The 10,258-nt window shown below is 48.2% G+C and overlaps 1 protein-coding gene across 1 annotated transcript; it reads right to left on the bottom strand.

The window, feature by feature from the left end:
- Nucleotides 1–2,704: 2,704 nt before the first annotated feature.
- On the bottom strand, nucleotides 2,705–9,483 carry RGS9BP (regulator of G protein signaling 9 binding protein). The gene has a single exon (XM_059153230.1). It carries the CDS (start codon nucleotides 8,993–8,995, stop codon nucleotides 8,282–8,284), a length of 714 nt encoding a protein of 237 aa, XP_059009213.1. The 5' UTR covers nucleotides 8,996–9,483; the 3' UTR covers nucleotides 2,705–8,281.
- Between the last annotated feature and the right edge of the window lie 775 nt (nucleotides 9,484–10,258).

The raw sequence follows: 10,258 nt of genomic DNA, 5'->3' as shown, positions 1-10,258 counted from the left end.
CAGGCCTGTCCTGCGAGGGGCCCAGTGCCAGCTGCTCCAGGTCACACAGTAAGTGTGCACAGCGACCCCCTAGTAGCTCTAGAGGTTACATGTGCCACTTTGGCATGAGTGAGTCACTTTGTTTGACACAGTTGCTTCATAGCTAAGGGCAGTTGACTCTTCATTCTTAAAGATTTTTTTTTTTTTTTAATTTAACAGAGAGAGATCACAAGTAGGCAGAGAGGCAGGCTCCCCGCTGAGCAGAGAGCCCCATTAGGGGCTCGATCCCAGGACCCTGAGATCATGACCTGAGCCGAAGGCAGAGGCTTTACCCTGAGCCACCCAGGCGCCCCAGACTCAACTGTCTTCATTCTTATGTTCTACCAGTCCTGCCAGCTTTACTTAAAATTGAGAAAGTCCTTATTTGATTAGAACATGGTAGGCCTTGGGGGGGAAAAAATCTTGCCTCATGTTTCCTGTTGCTTCTCACCTATAGCTGTGTGCAGTCTTTTAGTTTGGTCTCGAGTTCAGCAAGCCCAAATTCATTTCTGTTATCCATTATTTATCAGGCTTTTCAGTTTAAAACAGAAAGAAAGGGGTTTCTCGGTGGCTTAGTGGGTTGGGCATCTGCCTTCAGGTCAGGTCATGATCTGGTCCTGGGATGGAGCCCTGCATCAGGCTCCCTCCTCAGTGGGGAGCCTGCTTCTCCCTCTTCCTCTGACTCCCTCTCCTCCTGCTCATACTCTCTCTGTGTGTCAAATAAATAAAAATCTTTAAAACAAAACCGGAAAGAAAGAGAATGTGATCTATGGGGCTAGCCACAAAAGAAAACTTGAGCTTGGACACTCCACGGTATCAGGAAAACCTGTTCAGCCTTCCTAGAAGCCAAGGCATGTCACCTGGGTTAAACAAAACACACCTGCGATTGACCAGTAACATCCTGTGCCCCCTGAATCACCATAGAAAAATTATGTCTCAAAATGTTTATTGAAAAGAGTTTTTAAAAGTTTCACAGCATTGTTTTCTCAAATATGTAAGGATTCCATTTATGGGACATTTTGGAAAAGGCAAAACTGTAGGGACAGAAACGAAGTCAGTGGTTGCCAGAGCCTGGGGCAGAAGGAAAGGATCGACTAGGAAAGCACAGGGCCAGAGGTTGGGGTGGGGCGGGGAGGGGAGATGGTTGAAAATGTCTTGTTTGCAGTGTGGTTACATGATTGCATCCCTTTGTCAGAACTCAAAACCGCTCACCTGAGAAAGGCAAAAATTACTGTATTGAACTTAAACCTCAACGGATTTGACCTTAAAAATGCATAGATTGCAACTGCCAGATAAGCCATCTGTACTTGATCCTTTGTATTGTAAGGGCCTATTTAGCCAGAGCGATTCATCCGGTTAAACAGTGATTTTGTTGTTTATGCAGTAAAACTTAAACTGACCCTGCCACCCTACCCCACTCAGGGAACTTACTTAAAAGCAAGTCCGGGAGGGGTGCCTGGGTGGTTCAGTGGGTTAAAGCCTCTGCCTTTGGCTCAGGTCATGATCCCAGGGTCCTGGGATCAGCCCAGCATTGGGCTCTCTGCTCGGCGGGGAGCCTGCTTCCTCCTCTCTGCCTACTTGTGATCTCTGTCTGTCAAATAAATAAATAAAATCTTAAAAAAAAAAAAAAAAGCAAGTCCGGGAAACCAGTCCCAGGTAACAAAGCCCAAACACAAGGGCGGGTCAGGCCAGGTGGAGACATCCAATCAGTGGGGGCGCATACCGTCTTGCTAGCTACCAGGGAGTGTGGGCCCTGCCTTTTGGGTGCCAATTCTGACCAAGGTGATAGGCTAGTTCATATAGCTACTATGGGGTGAATTGTAATTCAATTGGCTACCCGCCTGTGACCTAGCATGACTGTGCAGCTTTCTCTGTGTGTTAACAATCTCATTGGCTGCTGTGTGTGGCCAGGCTCAACCCCGTGGCCTTTGCTCTATAAAATTAGTCTGTAAGGCAGGGAGGGGTTGCCTCTTTGTAAGAGACTGCCCCGGGCCAGTTGGTTTGATTCTCGATGCTTGGCACGAAATAAAGCTTTGCTTGACCTTCGCTTTGTATCAGTCTCGCTCCTTTGATCACGGACCCATTATTGGGGGACCTTCTGTCATTTTGACAAGTGTATCTAATTTTGACCTTCAAATTGGTTTTTGACAGATTTTACCTAAGTTGATGGGGTAAATGGTTTCATATGGTTTCTTTTCCCCAATTATCCAATGTTGGGACTTCTAAAGTAGTTTGATAAATAACAACTGTGGCAGCCAACATTTATTGTTCTCTGTGCCTGGAAAAAGTCTTATCTCAATATCCTTATGAAGTATACCTTCACACCATTGCAAAGATAAAGATGTTGAGGTCAGAGACATTGAAGGTCTTCAGCGTGATCACATCTGAACTCCCCTGTACCTTATTCCATACGTAGTGCTCTTAACCTCAAGGCTACAGTGTCTTGATACTAAATTTTAAAACTTCCGATTCCCTGGGGTAGGATTATTCCAAAACTGTTTTGCTTTGCTTTTAGGTGAGAAGGTTCTGAAATTGTTTCTCATTATGCTTTGGGACCCTACTGTTAAAATTTATATTTTAATAATACTAATATTTTCTGGATGATAAAAACATTTAGAATTTTATTGTTATATTGTAAAAACAATATAACATTGAATTATTGAAAAAAATTCATAATTCCCCCACCTTCACAAATATTTTCATTTCTGTATATTTCCTTGTAGATCTCTATATGCCTAACAATCCATACAGGCAGGGGACATTCAACTTTGCTTTCTGGCAACAGCATATTAAAAGGACTCTTCAAAATCATTTTGCCAATGGGAGCTGTCATTTGGCTTGTTTACCTTTGTCATATTAGCCTAAGGTTATAAACACCAACAGACAAGGGTGCCCAAGATCTCATAGTACTGCCATGAAAACACCCAGATTCCCCTGTAAGAATGAGATAAAAATAAGTAAATGAAAAGAATGCTTTTTTGAGAACTCCATCTTGTCCCTGGGGACACAGGGCTGCAGCATATGGTCAGTTCCTGCACCTTCAGTCAGTTTTTAATACTGAGGAATACTATTTGAATGTGACTTTGATCTGTGTTGACCACAGCCAGAGATCGCTCATGTGGAGACCTACTGCCCTTCCTGGTTCCCTCCTACATTACAAGACAAGTATAATCATACTGTACAGAAGCACTTGGGGATTCATAATCCTGAATCCTGAATCCAGAAATTCAGAGAATTTCTGAATATCTCTTTATGTAATGAAATCTGTGAAGGGTAACAATGTTGATCAGGACCTTCACTTCACTTCAAATGGGCATAAAGTAGATTAAGAATATATGTATTTTTAAATCACAAGAGTCAATAGCTGAATTTTTTGAGGGTGTCTTTTCCAACTAAGTTATAAACGCTGCATGTTACTTTTGATTGATTTATTTTTAAAAAGATTTTATTTATTTATTTGACAGAGATCACAAGTAGGCAGAGATGCAGGCAGAGAAAGAGAGAGGAGGAAGCAGGCTCCCTGCCAAGCAGAGAGCCCGATTCGGGGCTCGATCCCAGGACTCTGGGATCATGACCTGAGCAGAAGGCAGAGGCTTTAACCCACTGAGCCACCCAGGCACCCCAATTTTTTTTATTTAATAAACAATTTCAGGTAGATGAACAGTTGACATGAAGCCTTTAATTCCACTTTGGATCTGATGCCACATACAAAACCACCCATGCCGTGCTCATGTTTTCCTGATAGCAGGCAGCCAATGCGGTCATGGTTCTGAGGGCTCCAGGTTACTCACAGAATAGGATTTTCCCAGCCTCCATGATAAGTGAGAGTTTCACATCTATAATTTCCCAGAATTAGTTTAGATAGCCTGATTGCTGGGTAAAACCAACTGTTTAATCAATAGTAGGCTTTCTTGGACTCAGACTTATGGTCTGAATTTATTTTTGTAAAAATATTTTATTTATTTATTTGACAGAAATCACAAGTAGATGGAAAGGCAGGCAGAGAAAGAGAGAGAGAGGGAAGCAGGCTCCCTGCTGAGCAGAGAGCCCGATGCGGGACTCGATCCCAGGACCCTGAGATCATGACCTTAGCCGAAGGCAGCGGCTTAACCCACTGAGCCACCCAGGCGCCCTATAGTCTGAATTTAAATTCCTAATCTAAGTACTGTAAATAAATAGCATTTATACAAATTTGCTTTTAAGTCCATCCACTAATTCTGACATGGACTAATATCACAGTAAGCTCAGTTCATTCTGATTTTTTAAATTTATATGGAATCTTAGATAATAACCATCAAACTGTAACATTTCATTTTGATATGTAACTGATTTCTACTAAATGTTTTAAACTCTGGAAGGGACCTTTGGGTCCATTGGTCAGGGCTCCTTCCCTGTTTCACCATGGAGGGAACCCAGGCACAGGAAGGTCAATGACTTCTCTGAGGTACTTGGATAAAGAGGCAGAGTCCCTGTCCATCAACAGCTGATCTGGCCTTGAGGGAGGAGGCACTCCCCACAGGAAGACAGAGGCCAGTCTTACATTCTTTACTTCTCAGGCTAACACACAGGCTCTCAACGCAGGGCTCACACCCTTAACAAGCAAGCGTTCATTACAGAAGGGAGAGCTATCTCTGAATTGCAACTGAGTAGCTAAAAATGTACCAATGTGCAGGTAGAAACAGACCATGCAGCATCACCAGGAGCCTCATGCAAACCAAAACACTCTTAAACCAAAATGACTTGTCATTTGACATCACACGTCTCTTATGTAGCTTATTGTAAACCTTAAGTAAACCATGCAGGTTATGCTCTAATTTTCTTTATCAAAAATCTTTCCTTTGAAGCTTTTAAAAGCATTAAGTTCTTCAAGCACACAAAAAATGAATTTGCCAGGCATTTTTTTCTCTCCTACAAGCATTAATGTTTCATTTTTTTTTCCATAACTAGCAATAGTTAAAAGTTTCTGTAAGTGCCTTGACGTTCCAATTGCTTGTCTTCTCCAAATCAGATAAAATAGTACCGTTTTCCCAAAAGGGAAGTCAGGGTTATTTTCTCTCTACAGGTATTTATCATAGCATTTAATTTCAGATATAAAGATCTATTTTTTAACTTGTATCTTTAATATGGGAAACTAGATTTTTTTTCTTGGCCATAGACTCTAACTTTGACCTCATCATATATATCCTATGTTAAATATCTTGAAAAATTTCCCTGTACTTATATCATGGTATAAAATCATACCGAATGTTTTTAGAAATTAATGACTTTGATATCAAACACCTAAATGGAATCAGGCTTCTATCAGAAAGCAATGTCTTGAATTATATACATAGGAATGAGAGCAGAGAGATATAGTGACAACAGCCTATTGCTCAAGCAGAAGCTGATTCTTCTTGCATCACATAGCGAAAGTTCTAGTAGGAAATGTTAGAACTCCGAATAATACCAAATAGTCCTATTGCTTAAAACTTTCAAACACAGAGTTCTTTAGGTTAACAGGTCCACAGGATAAATAGTTCATTGTAATTCAGCTTTTGTGTGTGTGTGGGTGCAACATTTTTTTAAAAAATTTTCTTTATTTATTTGACTGAGAGAGAGAGAGAGATCACAAGTAGGCAGAGCAGCAGGCAGAGAGAGAGAGAAAGAGGAAAGCAGGTTCCCCCTTGAGCAGAGCTCGATGTGAGGCTCAAGCCCAGGACCCCAGGATCACAACCTGAGCTGAAGGCAGACATTTAACCAACTGAGCCACCCAGGCGCCCCTATGTGCACGTGCAACCTTTTACCCCTAATTTCAGTGACCAGAGGACTCGAATTAGGTACACATCTGATTCCACATACAATTAAATACCCAAGGGTCTGCCAAGTGGGTGGAAAGGGTGACAACAAAGACATTTGTCCCAACTGCTCTCTGTGGATTATACAACACCTCATGGGCTTTTTTCAATAGATTCTGCTGAACGATTTTTTGTTGTCGTTATGAACCAAAACAACTTGGTAAGAACAGAAGAGTCACTGTATTAGAAACAAGAGAGTATAATAAAGGTGTTAAAGGATAGTTTCCAACATTGGGTCACAAAATGCCCAGCCTCCTCTCTACTGGGAAAACTGAGATTTGGGGAAGGGAATGGAGATTCTGTATTGCGATGTTTATGGGAGGGGAACGAAGGCATGAGGGGATTTCGATAAATTTTATGTCATTTCTGAAGTTACTCTGAGCAGGCTGGTGCAAAAGAATTTAAAGTGGTTCCTATTCAGATGAGGCAGAAGGTGTTTCTTTTATTAGTTAAGGTCATAAAACTTTTAATCGGCTTAAGCCCTTGTGGGTGTTTTAAGACCATTATCACAGACACACACGGAGATCCCATATTTTCACCCTGAGGTACTGTAACCTGTGTGCTGAGGAGGAGGGAAGCGAGCTGGGCTAGAAGGGTGGACCTCAGGACTGGGCACCATGGCTGCACCCCTCCTATTTGCCCTCCGAGCTCCTTTTGTGAAACTGTCATTTCCTTCCTCTTGGTCTTCTTTCCCACTTTGAGGGTAAAAATGAAAAAAAAAAAAATACCTTGTCATTTTCAGCCAAAGTCTCTGGGTTTTATTCCAAATTACCCCCCCCCCTTTTTTGGACATTTTATTTATTCATGACAGAGAGAGAGAGGGAGAAGGAGGCTCCCCACTGAGCAGGGAGCCCACCCAGTGGGGTACTCGATCCCAGGAACCTGGGATCATGACATGAGCTGAAGGCAGGCACCCAACTATCTGAGCCACCTAGGTGCCCCGAAATTACCTTTTGACAAGTAAATGTGTTTTCTCAGCATTATTTCTCCAGCTATGTTCTCTTTGCAAAACAGGCGGCCGGTGGTGGCACGGCTCAGCCTGGGACCCAGGGGTTTCCACCTTCTTTACTCACTGAGCAACAGAAGCAGGGGTCACCCAACCTCTGTTATGTACAGCGTGGTTCCACTAGTTTATGCTATGACCTCCTGCCTTCAAGATCTATTTTCATAATAGATGTATATTTACTAACTTAAGGGTGTAAGTAAAGACCACTGTGTTTGACTCATTGGCACGTATGACTTTGTGGCCAAATGTCCTCTATAAGAAACCGGCTTTGATAGGGCAACATATGGTTATATGGTTTTTCTTCCTCAATGATTCTTGTTTCTAAAATGCTGCTGAAATTTCCAAGTGGAAGCTGTTGCCTTCTAACCCGGTTCTGGGGCTAATCCGGTCCCACGGCATGCAGCAGTGAGGTTTACCCTCTCAGGGGTCAGTGTGAGGGTCAGGGAGCTGTGTGGCTTCCTCCAAAGCCAGCTCTCCTACTGGCCAGCAGGCAAATTCCAAGGGATAGAAAGGATTAACGGCTCCAAAGAGGATTCTGCAGCCCTCCCCCCCAAGGAGGATCTAAAACTCTGGTCTAGTTCTGGAACAAACATGAGCCCCTGCAAAGGAGAAAGTGCCTGTTTGAATAGCATTATGTCTTTCCCAAAGCTTGTGCTCCTTCCAGGCTGACCGGGAAGAGTCCCTTGCAATAGGCAAGTGGGGGCAGTTTCAATGTCTGGTTTCCTAAGTAGGGTCAGCACTTGTGGGGAAGGTCACCGAACCCCAAACCGAAATGTCTTCTAGCTGCTTTTGGTAACTAATTGATGAACTCTGCCAAGAAGCTCAATGGTGTGCCATAGAGAAAGCACTTCGAACGGACTTCGCTTTGCACACTATCCTAAGCTTAGGCCCCAAAGGATTAAGGTAATATAACCTGCTTACATCTTCTTAGTTTTGTCCAGGAAACCAAATCACCACCCACACAGCAAAACAACTCCCCCGGCCCAACTTCATTTCACCTCACCCCCCTTTCAAACTAACCCACGCAGAGAATGGGGATCGCTGGTAGGGGTGGGGGCACCAAACACCAGACTCCGTGTAAACACGCCCCAGCAGCACACGTGGTCACCCATTAACTCCGAGGAATCTGGGGTCACCGTGGGACGGTTTTCTATTAATAGGGGATAAAGCTGCTGCATACATTAGCGGTAATGCCCTGGATGCCCGCGCAAAATTAACTCCTCCCGGGTCAGCAAGAGGAAACCATGTGCTGCCTAACACACACACACACACACACACACACACACACACACACGGGGTTTTAGAACCCCTTCCCTTAAACGTGCCAAATCCCACTCCCATCTCCAGTCCAGGCGATTGCCGTCGTTCCCAAGGGATTTCTCCCGGGAGGGAGCGGCAGTGGCAGGAAAAAGTCGTGTGTCGGTCAGCTCAGCTTCGCTACGCAGACTGCCAGGGCCACAGCCGCCAGCAGCACGGCGCTGAAAACGGTGGCGGCCAGGGCCTTGTTCGGGTCGCAGGGCCCGGTGCGCTCCTGGACGGACACGGCGCCCACGGAGGAGACACGTACGCTGGCGCTGGACAGGAGCTCGGCGCCCGCCGTTTGCCGGGCCTGCACCGTCCAGCGGGGCACGTTGACCTTCATCTCCATTTCTTGGATCATCTCGCTCACCTGAAGGATCTCGCGCTCCAGCTGGCGCAGGTCGTCCACGTCGAAGTTGCCCTCCGCCTCGTGCCGCAAGCTGCGGACGCTCAGGGCGCGCGCTGCTACGCCCGCCGAGTCGCCCGCCACGCCTGTGCGCACCAGCGGCCGCCGCGGCGCGTGCAGCGGGAACGCAGTGCCCAGGGCCAGTGCGCGCCGCATGTCGGCTTCCAGCAGGTCCAGGCAGCCGGAGAAGGCCACCCAGAGGCGCTCGAACTCGGCGCGCTCCTCGGCGCCCAGGCCCCGGTCGCGCAGCGCGGCCGTCAACTGGGTGCGGGTGGCCACCGCCAGCTCCTGCGCCTTCTGGCGCGTCTTCTGCAGTTCCTCACGCAGGTTCTGCGAGTCCGCCGAGCCGCCCACGGTCAGCACCAGGTGGTGGTAGCATGCGGTCGCCTTGTTGAGAGCGTCCAGCAGTGCCTTGCACTCCTCCCTCGCCATGGCTGTGCGCTCCAGCGCAGCCCGGCCCCCTGCGCCCCTCTCCGTTCCACGCCCTCAGCGCAGCGGGACGCTGCCAGCCCCGACGGCGGCTCCCGGCCGAGCGGCCTGTGCGCTCCTCATGGCCCCGAGACTGGCTCGGCGCTGCCGATGTTGTCGACGAAGCCTCTGGAGACCAGCGACGTGCGCCTCTGCGGACTGCACGCAGAGAGACAGCCCAGTTAGCTATCTCCCATCCCCTCATCCATCCTCCCCCGATTTGCTCGGAGTCACACGCCTAGTTTCTGCACCTCCCTCGCCTCCAAGGAGCTCTCTGCGAAGCCCGGGTTGCGGTCCCCATCCTTCTCCAGTGCCGTCGCCAAGGCTAGCCGGCCGCCGAGCCGCGCGCTCCGCCTTAGCCACTGCCAAGGGCTGCGGGGTAGGGTTTCTTAGGATCCGCCCACCCCCTCCCGTCCTCCGAGGGCGCTTCCATCCCTTAGACAGTGGATGGGCGGTGCCCCGCGAGGGGAGGTCACGTGTGGGTTCCCCCATCTCCCCCTTCTCCTCTCCCCGCTACAGTTCGGGAATACTAGGGCTCGGCAGTTCCAACACTCCGGTATCGTAAAGACTGGGAAACTGAGGCCCAGGTTAAAAAAAGGGGGGGGGGCTAGGTCACGCGATGTCCATGTAAGTGAGGGAATTCGAACTCAGGGACCCTAACTCCCAGACCCTGCCAGCGACGGAGTGGTGTGCCTCGTAGAACTGGGCACCTCCGTCCTCCAAAGCTAGCAGTAAAGGGCAGTTCGCAGGGCGGGACGGCTCCCGGATCTCGCCATCAGGATCCAACCCACTTTCCCCGGACCAAGCTTGGACCCCACCTCTAGTGTCAGATCACCTTCGGCCCCGCCCCCTCCCGTTCCGGGCACGCGCAGTCGGCGACTCAGGGCTGAGTAGGAAGCCCTGTGCGCCGCCTGAACCCCACCCCGGCTGGGCGGACTCAATGATTGCTCTGCGCACACGTCACTCTGGATAAGGACGGCCGATCATTGGGCTGACCAGGTGCGGCTCCGCCCAACGGCGGAGTAAAGAGGTGGGCGGTGGAGCAGAACCGCTGTGCTGGGGTGGTGGGCACCGAGGTCCGAGTCCGGGCTACGGGAGGCGTCGCCGCGGCTCCGAGGAGGGCAGGGAGTGAAATTATGTAGCCTTTTAAGTAAGTGTCCTTCCTCCTGTCTCATCCCGCGCCTCCCTTCTCTTGGGACGGCTGCGCCTCGGGGCCTAGAGGCCGGG

The sequence above is a fragment of the Mustela lutreola genome, chromosome 16 (genome assembly GCF_030435805.1).
Source record: "Mustela lutreola isolate mMusLut2 chromosome 16, mMusLut2.pri, whole genome shotgun sequence".
Taxonomy (NCBI): domain Eukaryota; kingdom Metazoa; phylum Chordata; class Mammalia; order Carnivora; family Mustelidae; genus Mustela; species Mustela lutreola.
Note: the sequence above shows the minus strand (reverse complement) of the source record. Positions and strands in the feature narration are given on the sequence as shown.

Excerpts from the sequence above, each read along its gene's own strand:
- RGS9BP (XM_059153230.1), bottom strand. The coding sequence starts at position 8,995 with ATGGCGAGGGAGGAGTGCAAGGCACTGCTGGACGCTCTCAACAAGGCG.